This window comes from Antennarius striatus, chromosome 19 (genome assembly GCF_040054535.1).
Source record: "Antennarius striatus isolate MH-2024 chromosome 19, ASM4005453v1, whole genome shotgun sequence".
Lineage (NCBI taxonomy): Eukaryota > Metazoa > Chordata > Actinopteri > Lophiiformes > Antennariidae > Antennarius > Antennarius striatus.
This window is the reverse complement of record NC_090794.1, coordinates 9,862,203-9,878,692: the sequence shown is the minus strand read 5'-3', so window position 1 is coordinate 9,878,692 and position 16,490 is coordinate 9,862,203. Positions and strand designations below refer to the sequence as shown.

Below are 16,490 nucleotides of genomic sequence, written 5' to 3'. Positions count from 1 at the left end.
ATCTAATATCTGATTGGTGAAAGTTTAAAAACCAGCGATTCACTTCCACCATTGGTTTGTGCCGTTCGCCTCTTTTTTTTTTACTCTAACTGCTCTTATAAGCTCAGACATCCGCCCTAGCCTTCTAAAACATCCACAGTGCTCCACAAATGACGAAATGATGACATGTAATGTTTCATGTGCCAAAATGCTGTTGGCACATGAAACACTTTCTGCCATGTGTGTGTTTTTTAGCTCATGTCATGCATTTGTCATTCCATCCTCAAACCGCCCCTGATTCAAACCCCTGCTAGGATACAGATTCACTGCAGAGACACACGACCTCACACCTGACACTGAATGTATATGCTGTGAAATATCCTTCACTATTGTAGTGCCTGTCATACTGCGTAATGACAAAGTGGGCTGCAGCTCTGTGCACCGGCATAAGGACACAATCTGTAGGCTGCAGCTTCTGGAATATATAAATATACACAAATCAGTGACACTCCATTAATTTTCCTCACATGAGCAGAGAAACTGAATAATTTTTCTCTTCTCATCTACTCTTACAGATGTTTGCACATACTTGTTTTAGTCCCACTTTCTTATTTTTTCATATAAATTGGCTTATAATCTTGCCAACAAGTGACAAATGGATCTGAAATTAATGACAGTCAACAAAATGTCATAGTTATTTGATGCTTTTAGCCAAAAGGCCCCACCGTATGTTTAAATACTATACAAGTGAAGCCCATTTGGTTTACTTGGACTCCATGAAGGGTTACATTCTGCTGCTGCACAGAGGTCACAGGGAGGTCAGAGCCTGATTGGATGATGAGCACATCAATACCAAGACAGCAGGTCTGGCTTCAGCTCTGATTCGGCTTCAGATATTTCAGGGTTAACAGCGGAGCAATTCTTTCCATAACCTTAACTTGCTAGAGTTCATACCTCCAGCAAAGCCAAACAGTCGCCTTTGATCAAATTCTGATTCAAATTACAATAAGACATGTGCTTTAAAAATGGCCTCCCTCAAGCGAATGGACGCAGTTTTTGTCTAATCCTGCCAACAGACAAACACTCACCGTGAAAACAGAACCTCCTTGGCAGAGGCAAGCACGTGTTTAGAATTTTTCAAACATGACAAATATGTTCATCATGCTGTGGACAATAAACCTCACTAAGAGTTTTGTAGATACACTCAGTGAGAGCATTTCCTTATGATGCTCACAAAAATGTGATCCAGCTTGTTTCTTTCTTTAATGTGTTCACAGTTGCCAGAAAAAATAATGTGTGAGCTGTGAGACTCGACCAAAACACTGAATAGTCTGATGAAAGGGTTAACAGCAAACATGGTACAACTCTCTATAAAGCAAAGAGGGAGTGGGTGATAAAAATTGTGGTTTCATTACAAGTGACCCCCCCTTTTCACATTAACATAAACCTAGAATTGATATAAAATATTTACTGCAGCAGTTTTGACCATTCGTCAGATCAGCCTCATAACAAGAACTAACATATGTTCAGGACACTAAACTTTGTTAAACCACATCATGTTTATTACATGTAAACAAGGAATGTCGGATGGCTCGACGTTTGATATCCTGCGGCTCACAATTAGAAAAAAATTTCAAACATCCCTGTAACAAAATCTAACTACAATCAATGCAGTCACAGACTGCAAAATCCCATGACCCCCCTGAGTTCCAAATTTTACCCTGACCTACTTGCATCGTTCAAAGATAAAAGCTAGTGCTGTGACCTACTGCCATAGATCAAAGCAGTAGCTTTGATTTATGGTCTTACTCACGCTTCTCCCTCCCTCTTTCGATCTTATCCGGTTCCTTTGTATCCGGAATGTACAAAAGTTAAAATTTGACCATGACCTAGTTTTCTCAAGGTCAAGGTCATCATCTCATTCTCATCCCCTTCGCTGCCCGAGTAATGTGCGTTTTGTTTCATCTTTCTATCTGTAATGGTTGGGAAGATATTTGTTGGACGGACGGACTAACAGACAAACACACAAACACTGACAATTCCAATACATCACCGCTTTGAAGCGGGATGTAAAAAAATACTTCGATCTTAACGCTGGGGCGTAACGAAAAGCACATACCTGTGCAGCTTTGAATGTGGCAGCTGTGTACTGAGAACAACGAGAAACCCGACCTACACCACTAACATGTCTTTAAGTGAGACTAAAAGGCATCATCATAAAACAAGACGTCTTGACTGATTTCAGGTCAGCAGCCAGCTGCACACAAGATTGGTTTACAGTGTAGGAGTTTTATGGAAAAGTTCTCAATGTCTCTTTGAAGCTAATTTTTCTCTAAAAACACAGCAGTACTGCAATAAGAAACCATAAATGGACTTGACTTAAATGCACTTGTATCTGTTGGTTTAAATGAGCATCAGCTGTTTGCCCTCATCCTGCATTAACTTAGCACAGCGTTATGTTGGTATTCATATGGGTCACAAGCATCCCACCAACTGCTCCTGTCAATGCACATTAGGTGACGGTGGTGATGCTGGATCGAAAGCCCCCACACTCCACTTTCACAGCACAATGACATAGAAGCAAGTGGAGCATGTGTGGTGGTGGTGGTGTGTGTGTGTGTGTGTGTGGGGGGGGGGGGCATCGGTAGGCTGAGGCTACGGGCGGAACCACACATCAATCCTTCATAACAGGGTCAGGTTGATCATCAGCAGTGTCATTTACGCTTTTTGCCGGCCTTGATGTGACCACAGGAGGACAGCAAAGAGTCCAAACAACAAGAAACGTGTCTATGGTAGAAGCTTGAAGAGAATACACTCACATCTAAGAGGCTTTTTCAGTTCTGAACAAAAAAAACCCCTCTTTGTTTTACCTTATTTAACCCAGAAATTGGCCATTAAAAACATTCCAATATCTGGAGAGTTTTTTTGTCCTGCTTTTTATCATGTCTTGCTTGAAATATAGCTACACCGTCCCAGAGATTTCCAGGGCACAGTTTTATTTTATCCATTTCTTTAATACCTGTGAGCTGTCAGAAATAAATACAGAAATAATTAACTCAGCTTACAGTGAATGATTTGGTTTAATGAGGCAATATTTTGTTTGTGTTGGCACTGAACAAGTACAGCTGGGCTATAAAGGAATCTCTTTAGTTCTGCTTTTATGTGGTGAATAAACCAACGTAATGAAGGCGTGGATGAAAAGTCAGTGATCGCTGATGTTATTACAGTTCATCCTGAGAGCAGAAGTAATGCTTGTTATAAACTAAAAGTTAGCCGTTTTAGTTTTACAGATATTTAAATTTCAACCAACATATGAAAACAAATTGGTGGTGCTAAAGAAGATGTCAAGGAATTCCCAATAACATGAAGAGTCCTCCAATTCAACTAATATTTATATAAATATATGGGTCGGTATGGAAGTCATTAGAGTCATCGGGTCTGTGCTGTCTCATTTCGGTGGCATTATCTGATGTTCTTGTATCCTGATATCCAGGGGTTTAACACAGAAAAGTGCCTCCTGTCTTTACAAATCACAGCATATTAGTTAATAAGTGCAAGACAGAGAAAGATGGTGGAGGAGCAAAGTGGAAAATAATCAGCCCCCATAAGAAAAATAAACACCCAGGCCCCAACAAAACCATGAATCCTCCTTCAACTCAAATCTAAGGTTACAATCGCAAACCTCAGCTTTACTGTTGTGGGACTCCCCTAACAGCACCTTCAGTCTCTCCACAGCTGGACGCAATTGAAACGAATACAGTAAGTCTAATCGTAACAAATGAGAAACAGATCCTGTAGCCGAGTTGGCTTCAAGCTTCTGACTGGTTCTGTAATTGAACAAGGAAAAACACAAATAGGATTAGATATCCAGATGTATAAAACACAACCTTTGGGGGGTTTTTTTTGGGGTTTTTTGTTTAACCGCTTTCAAGATGATGCATGAAAACACAGAAAATCACATTTCTGATTTGTCTCTGTCGGAAATACGTGGAGGGGACTGGAGTTTAAGTATGCCACTCTATGAATGATCTCTGGACTTTAGATGCACTTCTGCTCTTCATTTTGATACCACAACATGTTTGAACTGCACCTCACAGCACTGAGATCAGTCTGTTATGCACATTGTAAGTCACACAAGTATGTAGACAAAGCAAGGTGGCACACACTGACACACACACACACACATACACTGGGCGGATGTGGTGAGCCCGTCTTTGTTGCCACCTACAGAGGACGTCTGCAAAACACACATTCCCTCACCACAAACCCACAGCCGACTATTAAACCAAACCTAAAACAACCAGAGATTTCAAGAAGCACTTAAACCCACCAACACCTCTGGCAATTAATCAGATCCAATAACCCGTGTCCTTTTAGTTTTCATGATATTAGCTAAATGTTAAGAAGAGGAAAATGAAAAAGTGATTCACAATCCACCTATCCACTCTTTACGAAATGTTATCAGAAATCCCCTGACGACATTTGAAGACAAATAATTAAATATAGGTGACAAAAGGCTCTCATCTCTGAAAAATATAAATGTAGAGTATTTATGAATTGTGGTGATGATTCTAAATTATGTTTCATGTTTCTGACCTGCCTGCTGGTGGCCACCATCCCATCCCAGTGTGACCTTCACACACACTATCACTCACTCACAAGTGAGTGCCAACAACAATCACTCAGCTCCTGTCATTGGGAGCCTTTGCCAGAAGCTGGTGCCACGCCCACCTCCCTGTAGCCGTCAGCCTGCACCTGATTGGCTGTTCAGCTGGCTCCAGCTAGTAAAACCTCTCCTCATAGGTTACAACCAGTCAAACCAGCGCTCACGTCGGTGGTCCCCTGAGACCAACGTGTGTGGACGTCAAGGTGTGTGCGTGCACGCGCATGTCGGCTACGTCTCTGCCCGTGCACGTGTGTCCTGGGCGGAATGAAACCCACGTGTTCGCTTTGAACTCTCATTCATCTCCCTACGCGATCGGAATTAAATACCAGAACGCTTAGAACAATATTGCACGCGCAGTTTCGTTTCCATGACAACCCGCATTTTTCTACGCAGACGAGCTCCACGTGACACACCTCAGCGCCGAGCTGGAGTCAGATGTCAGCATCCGAACGTGTCTGAACAGCTGAGGAGCTGCTGGTTCTGGCGGCCAACAGGTGACCTGCGGGTTCTTGACAGGGTGTTTATCTGCAAACGATGAAACGCTCAGTACGGGATGCTTGTTTTCACCCTATGTCCCTTAACATCCCATAATAAGGGGCAGAGCGGCGATGTGCGCTTTAATATCCAGCAAAAGAGAGACGCGTCTTTCTGCTTACCTCATCCTCCTCTCTCCGCCGTTTGAATGAGATGAATGTTTTCTGTCTGCTCAGCGCTTTGTCCTTTAATGTTGAGCTGAGTTCTTGAAAAGGTTCAGATTCAAATCCAGATCCTGTTCCAGATCCAGATCCAGATCCAGATCCAGATCCAGATCCAGCAGCAGATGTGTGTGTTCCAGTGGAAGCAGCGGTGCCGCCGGTGGAGCCTGCAGCTGGCTGATCGGATGCTGAGCGTGGAGAAGGCGACACGGTGTGGGGAATGCTACACGGATGACCACAGTTTCCAGGTCTGTTTTTTTTTTAAAATTCAAAAAATAAAATAAAATAACAGTTCTGTTCAGATGGCTGGTGGTTCGGTCGAGGCCATTTCAGATGGGGGCGCGCCGCTGTCCGCAGGACGAGAAGCCGGGCGGAGTGGCTGACAGCGGCTTCTGAGGTGCCATCTTTATTCCCTTCAACCACTGGGAGGCTGGATGTGGGGGGAGACAGAGGTAGGGAGGGAGAGAGAGAGATAGATGGGGGGGGGGGGGTGCTGAAGTACTCGAGTTTTGATGGTTTTGCTGCACAGTAGCGCCCTCGGTCAGGTGATGTAGCTGCTGTGCAGTGCGCGTAAATAATCTATTATTAATTATGATATTTTTTAATTATTAATTTAATGTCAATAACTCATAATAATAGAATAAGTTGTCTTACACAAGCATATACTGTATATTCAAATTGAATCAAAGCAATAAAGTTGTAAACACATGTTTAAAGACTAGTATATTTCTTCACTTTTCTTTGTTTTTACACACTTTTAGTTTTTGCATATTTGCAAGATGATGTATTTCTTCCTGTTTGTTCTCTGGCTTCCTTCTCAACTTCGACTTTAGCATTTTATATCCGTCTTTACAGATTTATACAGTCTTTAATGTAGAAATAGATTTCGTTTGGTATGTAAAGGGATGGGCAAACATTATCTTACACACACACACACACACACACACACACACACACACACACACACACTCACACACACACACACACACACACACACACACACACACACACACACACACACACACACACACACACACACACACACACACACACACCTGTCAGCAGCCAGGATGGACCGGCTGACATCTGTCTGTGTCTGCAGCAGCCAGCTGCTGTTTCCTCACATAGGAGGATAAACAAGCACTCAAATCTCCACAGAGGTCCTGACTTGATTGTGTCACACAGGGACTCTAAATTTAGTCTCCACGACAGTCTGTGTGACTGATTTCAGAATTCAGGGTTTGTAAATTCACTCTTTTTTAGTATTTGCAAGAAATGAAGTGAGGAATAAAAAGTTGGTAATTTATTTGGGTATTTGTATCAAAGTATTTTCATACAATATTTTATGACAATAGGGACAGCATCTAAATAAAAGGTGTTTGTTCAGCACATAAATTTGCTCTATGTGTTTATGCTGTGAAACATGGACCGCAACGACAGCGGTAGTTTAACATTCCCCAGGACCAAGTTGTGATCACACAGGGTCAGTCTTTCAAACTGATGTCTAGCAGTGCTGCCTTCTCACCAGCAGAGGTCGCCCTCGTGCTCAACGCGCACAAGAGGACACGTCACAGTCCCTCGATCCCCTCTGACGTCAGTATAAACGCACTGAGCCCATACGGCAAAGGACAAGTCATTTAATTTGGCTGATCAGAATTAATTTGTGCAATCTCAACGCTCAATCGATTATACCTTCCTCCAATGACGACTGATCCCAGCCGGACTCGAAGGTATTAATGCACAAATGATGGATGTTGCTGTTACTACATTTCCATACAGGCTAAAAAAGTGTTCCACTGGGACGATTTTGCACTTATTTGGGGGAAAAAACTAGCCTTGGGACATTATTTAAAATGTCAGTGAAACAGAAAGCAATCTTAGACAATATTAGAAAGGCTCTTTTTGATAACATAAATGCAATTAGAATAAGTGTAAATCTGCAAAGTCAATATAATTAAAGTTCAAAGAAACTTTTTAAAAAAAAAAGCAGTCAATATAAATTTAATACAGTAATGCAACGTGTTTAAATAAAGTTGGAACAGAGTCATGGCTACCATTGTGTTACATTACACTTCCTTCTAACAGCAGATAGTTAACATTTGAGAAGACCCTAATGGTTGAAAATTTCGTGAGACAACATTTGGTTCCATTCTGCTGTACGACTACAGACACTCAACAACCTGAGATCTCCATTGTGATATTTGGGGCTTCATTGTGCACCATACATTTAAATGGAGGACAGGCCTGGACTGAAAAATTGTCATTTTCCTCCTTATCCTGGAAGATATAACTTTCATTTGATGATACAACAACAAACTGTGTTTATTGAAAAAATGTTCTCATAGTGTTTCTGAGTCAATCCAGGGAAGCTTTGAATATACATTTCCTTTTTATGCTGTTTTCAGTTTGACTGAACATGCAAAACGGTTCGGAAAACGTCACTTTCTGTTTTATTGAGCTGTTTTACAGAACTTTAGCCAAAGGAATTAAAATGTGAAAGGTTCATCTTGTGGACTTTCTCTAAGAGCACATGTGGAAATAGTTGTACCAGGTATCTGAACCATGATTTTCACCCTGAACATGCATACAGACACATAAAACTTAATGGGAAACAACAGGGAGAAAAGTCACCGCATTAATGATCTTAGTTTTTATTATTTGTCACAAACAAATGAGTCTTTTTAAGTGATTCTGGTGCATCCTGTTTATTAGTTGTCCACAAAGAGAAACATTTACTACTGAAATACAAACATCACAGCACGCCGGCAGGAGACAGATTCACTGACATCAAACACAGATTCCCTCTTCCATCCCAGCCAGCATTCAGAGACACCAGGAGACACACATCCTTACTCACAAACCCAACATTTCACGCAGGGAGTGACAGAAGGAGCGTTTAAACACTGTGAAGTTAACTCCTGACAACACTGAGGCTAAACATGCATCTTTCAAAAATGAATTCTGAATGGAAAATGGAATCTCATTTTGACATTCACTTCTTGCTTTTTTCACCAGTGGGGGGGGGGAGGGCGGGATTATTTGCAGAGCCTGTTTCAGTCATTTGTTAAAGCTTTTAGCAACTGGTTTGGATTTGTTTAGCAGGAACTCATCTGTCAAATTTTCCTCAGTAGCAAATCTGAAAATACTGGCTAGGTGATTTGATGGGGCTCTTGTAGGTGGATGTTTCTTGCATCGTGTTCTGTCTGGTGGCAGTTTTCTGCAGGTTCAATGTGAAGGATGGGGCTGCCTTCCTTGCTTGTGTCTTGTTGCCCCCTTTTGCCTGAGGAGCGGTCGTGGGCTTGCTCTTAGCCGGCACCGCTGTTGCAGATTTGGCTGTCTCAGAAAACCCAGTCCTTCTTGCGAGGGGGCTCAGATAAATCTGCATAGTCACTAAGTGAAGGGCAAAGTGAGGCGAGGAGGGTGAGCAAACAGATGGCACAGAGGGGAGGAAGGTCAGCGGGGAAGGTTTGGTACGGATATTTACAGAGGTTGGATGAAGAAAGAAAATTGGACACACGGGATGGGGGATGCACACAAGTCATGGTGAGAAGCAAAAAAATAATGGATGTTCATAAAATAACAGCTCAAAAACAATGTTGTCAACTTTAAATGCATTACAGATGTTTGTATGTATTACAGTAATATTGCGAGGGATGAATCCTACCTTTGCAGTGTGTCACACGCCTGGTTCCTACAGGAAAATCCCCATGCAAACAGAAAAATAATATTCTTTGCAAATGTACTGTAGTTCATACTGCTATCTTTTTATTATTAGTGATTTAATGAACATCTGTTTCTCAATCGGGCTGATAAAACATGGTAAAAAGTATGGAAGTAAGGAAAACACCTACTTACCTACACTGACTGCAGCTTCCTTGGGTTTATTACTGTGAAAATAAATTATAAAAGTGATTTTGAGAAAAAGAAAGGAGTTGGTACAACATGAAAAGAGAAACAGAATGATCCTCTGTCGCTTGAGGTGTTTTTACATGAAACAGGAAGTCAACGTTGGATATAAAGGATGTAATTTGAGAGAATTGATTCTGACTTGATCGCCAGGAATAACTGAGTCATCCCAAAATGAGTGGGAAGTTATGTATGCATTCCTTTACAAGGAGAGCAGCCTAGGTGGAAAATAAGGATGTTTGACTCAGCAGCAGTCAAAGGAATTCATTTAAAGGTGTGACAAAGATTGAGTTTCTGAACATTGATCCAAACCCACAGGACAGCATATCTTTACTTGTGTAGCTACATCTGTGTCTACTCGCTGAAGTTAAAGTTAGTCAGACAGTTAGTTAGTTAGTTAGTTAGTTAGTTAGTTAGTTAGTTAGTTACAGTAGTTTAATTTGGCAGTGGCTGATTGCCATTCAAATACACGTCAGTTAAAGTCATGAACACTGCCTCTAGAGGTAGAAAGCGGTATTACAAGTCACAACAAGTCAGCTGGTTGGTCTTTCAGTCTGCACAGTATAAAATATCTTACAGACCCAATGCATGCACTAAAAAACACATCTGACCTTTTAAAAGACACATTGTGAGTGTATTTCGAGCAACAACTTCTTACCCTTCCTGATGTTTCTTATAGGTGGAGGCTGCAGACGAGGGTCGAAATTTAGTCTTACATGGACTGTCCTTCACACTTCCTGGTGGGCTCTTCACACTACTGGAGGTGGGGGTGGGGGGACACAAAAATGTTTTAGGTCATGTTTTTATATTGAGTCTTTTTGATTTTAGGAAAATGTCTCCCATCGTCTGTAATTTTGACCCATAAACTACAAATACATACACATAAAAAAATAATCATCTCATCCAACCCAAACTGACTAATGAAAATGTATACATTAGTGTGGACTTTTCCTACTTATTATGTCAAATATTTACCGGAAGATCAAAAATATTTTGCACAGTAAATCTTGTTTCTTTTTAACCATTTTTAATACCTCACGTTGAAATTTATCATGTGACTGTGAAAACCCCTTGCCTGGTATTACATTATATTAATTACTTAAAAAATTGAATTATTAATTAAAGAGTAGTTTAATTGGGATTTAGGAAATTATTATAGAGCCAAATGGATTACATTCTTATGAACATAAAGCACCTTCACCCTCACAAACCACTTCACTCCAGTGCCGAGGGTCTCCCTCAAGTACATTCTAATTGAGATAAATAGTTTTCCATTCAGCACCATGCAGACATGGCTTCCATTTTATTGTGCAATCCGAGATGATTTTATATTCTCACTGGTGTCGAGGAGGGAAATGTGAATATATTTAATTCCGACACATTCCTTCACTGTTCACTCTGACACATTTCTTCAAACTAGCTGCAGACATGAATTTAAAACGAAGCTCTGTGCCTTTGAACCATCCTGCTGAAAAGTCAATGTAATGACAGCTGGGTTGTTTTAACAAATTTTACTGTAAATCTATGTAATTTAAAGGAATTAATACAAATGATGCCACTTCCAGGAACGACTAAGAACTGTGAAGTAACTGGAAGAAAAATATTCGAAAGAGAAAAACGAAAAAATTCCTGACGAGAGAGAGAGAAAGATGGTATAGGGAGTGAGATGAGATTCATTAGTGAAGAGGAACAGTGCTTTGAAAGCTGAAGGAAATGAACCAGCATTTTTTATGATGTTGTGGTGACGGTGATGGTTCCCACTTCATGTTAATGCTGAATGAACAGCCGTAAGTGAACATAGATATATTACTCGTTGCACAATGATATCAGCATGCCCCAGATAGAGAAATAGCACATTAAGGTACAGCAGAGAAAACCAATCATTCCATTTGACAAATGCTCTCTAATGGTAGTATCATTTGAAAGCTAATTGAGGGGAAGACATCTATGAAAGTGGTTTACTGCTTTATTGCTTTGAAATAAAGGTGAGTGTCAAATAATCACCAAGCAGCCATGAATGCTTTTGCCCATTAGATAATGAGGTGAGGTCTGAGGGTAATGCTTCATCGTGAGATGCTTCATTAGAACAGTTTTCCATTAATAACATGAGCAGTAGATGAGTGATGTTAGAAATGAGTCTAGTTTCAATGTGATTTTTATTTTTCTATGAAAAAAATAATGTCTGTTTTTGCTCCAGTATTGACGAATACTTTTTTTTTTTTTTTTACAAAAAAAAACAAAACAAAAACATATTTGCTGCCTGCAGACTGGGTGGCAGTCTTTACCTGCTGGATGGCGTTGGGCTGTAGTTCCTTGCTGTGGCGCTAGAGGGCACCGTGGAGCTCTTCTTCAGGGAGGCCGTGCTGGAGGTCACCGTCGGCGGTCTGGAGGGCAGACCAAGAGACACTGGCCTGGCTGCACAAACACACAGGAGGATGTACAAGTATGACGTTATGGACGTAGATGCCTCCCTAAAAATCAAATCTAAACAATCATGCTTCCAGAATTATGAAAAAGATATGTGGTGAGCATAAAACTACATTAAATGCCTTTTTATCTGACTTATGCACTAACAATCACACAGGTATTCTGGCCCAAATGTAATTATTAATGCTTCTTAAAAGAAAATTGTTCTCAATCAATCTCCTGCTGTTTCACTTCACACCACAATGAACAACACTGGCTTAACTAATCTCTTAGAAATGAGCGACATCCACAGTTTATTAAATGAATGAATGTTTTCTCAGCTATACAGCGCAGGTCTACATGAAGAAAGCTTTATTCCATTCTGCCTCACCCTAAACTACAAACAGGTATGAGGGTGATGCTGCTCACCTTTTGTGCCCAATAGCTTCCTGCCAGCTGTGGCAGCAGCTGCTTGATGCTCCTCAGAGATGTTGAGCCTCTTGAGGACGTCAGTCAGAGTTGATTTCAACAGCTGGATTTCATCCTCCTGCATCTGCATCCTCTGTTCCAGATAGGTCAGGCGGTCAGCCACGTCCAGGCCGCTGGCTGCGGAGCTGCGGTCATCTGAAGGAATGATCGAGAATAATAAAACTACAACCACCTGTTACGAAATAAAGTGTCATTCATCTTTAAGCACAGAAGAAAAAATTGCTTTAGAGAAAGGAATTTGTTCTTTTTAACATCCCCTGATTGTGTCTTACAGCAACAATTAAGCCAATGAGGTCACAGCACAGCTGGACACAGCAGATCAACCCCATTGTCATCAGCAGCATGCTAGAATTCATCTGTCTCTCAATTTCTACTTCACTATTTTCCTGGCCATGTTCAATAACAGTTGAGTTGAGGGATACCATAGCAGGAAGTGGACGCTGATGAGCTGTCGGGCTGCTTCTGCTGGCCGGAGGGGCCTTCCTCCACCATCCCAGATGTCTTCCATTTCTTCCTCTCCTCTCGGGAACACACCCTCTCGCTTCCCTGTCCTCCGGCTCCAGTCAGATCTGTCGATTGTCCTTCCATTTGATTTAAATCCGCTGGCTGGTGTCCTTTAAGATCTCATCTTTTTTTTGTACGGCTGTTTGGTCATGTAAACACAAACTCCCTCGCAGAGCAGCCAGTCTGGTGTTTTTGTCTACCCTGGTTTACAGCATCCAGGGCAGATGTTTTGATCCTGTCACGTTTCCTCGGTGGTTGCCTGACATGCTCTGGGATGCAGTGATGTGTGTGACAACACTTAAAGCCCTGATGCTCAGGGAGTGTGTTCGTATAAAGGTGGGGGTGGGGTTGATAATACTTAAAAACCCAGCAGTCGTCCAATTCAGCCGAAATTGTCTGTGTGTGTGTGTGTGTGTGTGTGTGTGTGGGCGTACAGAGTACAGTGATAATCCCTCAGACTGAGCCTCTTTGACCCCGCCCCCTCACATAAGCCCCATGTCATGATGCGAGATGGAGACACAGAGAGGAAACAGCATAAATAAACCTGAACAGAGGTCTGTAACAAACATCCATTGAGTCAGAGGTAACAGGTCAACCACGTGCAAGTTATAGAGACAAGGAGGAAGAGCTCAAATAAAATCCACCCCCTGCTTCTCTGCTGTTACTGAATGAACAATAAAAGGTGGAGACAGGAATCAGTCCTTCATCGGGACGTTCTGGTTAAAGTTCATTAACACCCAATTTATCATTTCATAAATGCAGGAAAATCATCAGCCACCGGTGCCACCAGTGTCCCAACTCTAGGAACTATATCGCCGTTGCTCAGTGCAAATGTCTTTTGTGTGGCTACTGACCTTCTTGTATTTAGATATATTTTGGTCTGCAGGATTTGAAAAGACCACATCCATATCCACTAAGAATATATTAGGCAAGCAGAAGGTAGATTACCAAAAGCAATCGATTGACAAGTCAAAAAAATAAGATGCAATCATCCTCTGAAAGAGTTTATTTTAACAAACGTATAAAGTTTGAAATAACACACTGAGATTAATAATAAATGACGGTTAAGGTGTTTCAAAAAGTGAAAAACGTTAATGAGCAATAATGAATCATTCAGTGTCAGATGGGATGATTTTTACCCTTCTGTGGTGTTCATGCAATTATATTATAAAGCAATATGAAGGCACTTTGCAGGGTCTAACACTAACAACAATAAATATAGACAAATAACTTGAACAGTATCTCCCTGAATAGAGAATACGTGCAACCAAACATTATTTAATGAACTGAATATTCACAGGAGCCTCCAGCAGCCACTTGGTTTGTTTAGGCGTTGGACAAGCTCTGGTTGAAATGAATGTGCAAATATCACACACTTGAATTTAAGTATTAGATAAACAGTTTCAACATCTGAAAATGAATTACTGGAGTTATGTTTGTATAAATATAATGGATAATTGAAAAAAAATAATCAAGCATTCATGCTCACTTAGAGTGTAGAAGTGAATCTCAAGTACCGATCACAGTGACTTCAACACATTCTGAAAACTATTAATCAAAAGTTAATAATGAATTCAAAATCAAGTCAGAAAATAATAATCAGATCTGAAACATAAAGGAGGAGTCAGTGCAGTAAGGAGTTAATGTAGGTTTAGTGTGTAAGAACCTGTAAAACTGAATTTTTAAAAGCGTTTTCCTTTGTTGACACTGATTCTTGCTGTTCTTCATAAAACGATGGAGATCATGGTTTCCCTGGAGGAACTGAGAGCTTCTCAGCATCGTGACTCAAGCACGCTGTCAGCAGTAATCTGTTGTGTCTCCGTGTAGGCTTGTGATTTTCTGTTTCTCCTCTTGTCCTAGCTGTGACATCATCCACGTGCCACCACCACCCACCCCATATGGGACTAGGATTAGAACTGTACATAATCCCAGCGCTGTAAAAAGGAATTAGCAGCCCACAGCTCAATCTCTGCACTAAACTCACATCCACAAAAGACACAGGCTAGCTCCCTGGATGCCTCTCATGCAAGTGCGAACACAAACAAACATACACAGTAAGTCTGACTCATACGCAGTTATTCACACGTGTGAGCGCAGGCAGGATCCACTAACAGTTTAAACATTCATATGCCTATTATGCATAATCAGAATTAAAATACATTAAGGCATAGAGAATGAGAGGAGTGTTTTAATCTCTGCTTGCAGATGGTGTTTTTGAATGAAGGAGCAGCATCTGCCTGCATACATTAGCACCCTGTACCTTGGCATATAGAGGAAAGGGCATGTGTGCACAATCAGTCCTTTACGTATTATTCCTATGATAGTAATTTCCCTGAGGGCAGAGGGCACTTCCCTAAATCTCTGCAGAGGCACATTCCATTACACTAACAACCGGTCCGTGTGCAATATCATAAACAGGACCCGTCCTCCAGTGTCGCTTGTTCACATTCAGGTTATGTGAGATTTTATTGTGGCAACATCATTGAAGATAAGGCGTGAATAATGTGATGTTTTTACTGAGTGTGTTCATGAGGTTATAAAACAGGAGTTGAAAACCAATGGAGAATAAAAAGTAGTTTACTCAGATGAGGATGTTATAAGGATATTTCTACCCAAACAGGTGAAGGAATTGAGGCTCCTAATAAAATGTTTCTCTTTGCTTAAATTCAAATTATTTTTCAAAAAAGAACTTTCTAGTATGGAGAGTTGTAGTCAACAGGATAATTTTTCAAATTTTTTGATGGGGGTGACATTTCTATGAGAACTCAGGTAAAATATTGATAAAAATTAATGTTATGAAATTTGTAGCAGACACACATGTTGTGGTTTTATAGTCTCCAAAGACATATGAGGTAAAAATGACCCACGGACCATCATTTCGGTCTAAAATGAACTGAGATTAGTATCATTTAAATCATTTATTATTCTACAACTCATTCCTCATCTGTTTAATCCCGCAAACCTGTGCAAACCAGATGCTCACATACACTTTGCGATCAATTCCTGCATCTCACTCATAAGAAACGTTTCATTTATAAAGAGCATATTAAATATCCGGTTGTGTCACTTTTGACACTTGTCTCTAAATATTTATCAGTTAGTTTGGGATTTAATGAAACCTATTTTGAGACTTGGAACTCACAGAATTGAACTTTTCCAACATATTTGCGTTCGTTTATGTTGTTGAGGAGGTAGAATTCATGGAGAGCAAATAAAACTAAATACCCACAGCGACTTTATGGCTGGTTGAGAAATCAGCATCTAGACCTGTTTTGCTCTCTACCTGTGATGAAGTCAGTGTCAGGGGCCAGCAGCAGGTCGCTGTGGTAGGTCTCCTTCAGTGAGGGCCTCCTCAGCGGGCCCTGGTCCGTCTCCTCCATTCCCAGTCCCTGGTCCAACAACTCCTCCATGTGTGTGTCCCGCTGATCCTGCTAAGTCTGCTTCACTCCTGGGCTAATTCATCTCTTGTAAACCAACAGTGGCCACCCCCCACCACCACCACCACCATCATCATCTCCCCCTGGAAGTCCCATGAGGAGCGTATGGAGGGCGCGGGGAGAGGGTGATGTCAGTCAGAGGACAGATTACAGGCTAGTTAAGCTGTCTGAAGCTCAGGGAAGGACGGGACAATGAGGGAGTAAGAGTCCGTCGTGTGTCTGTGAGAGAATAATTCAGGAAAGCCTCACACAGGGAACGAATCTTCATATTAAAGATGCTGAAAAATGTTCCTGGAAGATTAGTTGCACAACTCCTTTCTCTAAACATGCAGCAACAATTTCTGACCTGTGTGCACAGAAAACACACGTTCCTGGTAAATGCATTAAAAAAAAAAAAGCAGCAGGGTG

At 41.2% G+C, this 16,490-nt stretch overlaps 2 protein-coding genes across 4 annotated transcripts in view; both read right to left on the bottom strand.

Annotated features, from left to right (window-relative positions):
* The window catches only part of evlb (Enah/Vasp-like b), a 37,417-nt gene extending 31,721 nt beyond the window's left edge, over positions 1 to 5,696 (bottom strand). The window contains exon 1 of the mRNA XM_068342611.1: positions 5,302 to 5,696. Within this exon, the coding sequence (XP_068198712.1) occupies positions 5,302 to 5,306 (5 nt within the window). The 5' untranslated portion in view covers positions 5,307 to 5,696. The remainder of the gene's footprint in view (positions 1 to 5,301) is intronic.
* Positions 5,697 to 8,029: 2,333 nt separating this feature from the next.
* LOC137613518 (echinoderm microtubule-associated protein-like 1) lies at positions 8,030 to 16,186 on the bottom strand. 3 transcript variants are annotated; one of them, XM_068342814.1, is made up of 7 exons: positions 15,929 to 16,186; positions 12,082 to 12,276; positions 11,532 to 11,661; positions 9,905 to 10,003; positions 9,196 to 9,227; positions 9,005 to 9,031; positions 8,030 to 8,730 (listed from the first exon to the last, which is right to left on the bottom strand). In XM_068342814.1, exons 1-7 carry the CDS (start codon positions 16,053 to 16,055, stop codon positions 8,465 to 8,467), a joined length of 876 nt encoding a protein of 291 aa, XP_068198915.1. In that variant the 5' UTR covers positions 16,056 to 16,186; the 3' UTR covers positions 8,030 to 8,464. The 3 variants fall into 3 exon arrangements, with proteins under 3 accessions (XP_068198915.1, XP_068198914.1, XP_068198913.1); XM_068342813.1 differs by lacking the exon at positions 15,929 to 16,186 and adding an exon at positions 12,564 to 13,115 and having other exon boundaries at positions 9,905 to 10,000; XM_068342812.1 differs by lacking the exon at positions 15,929 to 16,186 and adding an exon at positions 12,564 to 13,104.
* Positions 16,187 to 16,490: the final 304 nt, after the last annotated feature.

Bases quoted from the DNA above. Each gene is read 5' to 3' on its own strand.
- LOC137613518 (XM_068342812.1), bottom strand. From the start codon at position 12,729: ATGGAAGGACAATCGACAGATCTGACTGGAGCCGGAGGACAGGGAAGC. The intron at 9,228-9,904 runs GTAAGAAGTTGT...TTATTTTCACAG, and splicing joins TATAAGAAACATCAGGAAGG to TAATAAACCCAAGGAAGCTG. The intron at 9,032-9,195 runs GTAAGTAGGTGT...ATTTTCCTGTAG, and splicing joins GGAAGCTGCAGTCAGTGTAG to GAACCAGGCGTGTGACACAC.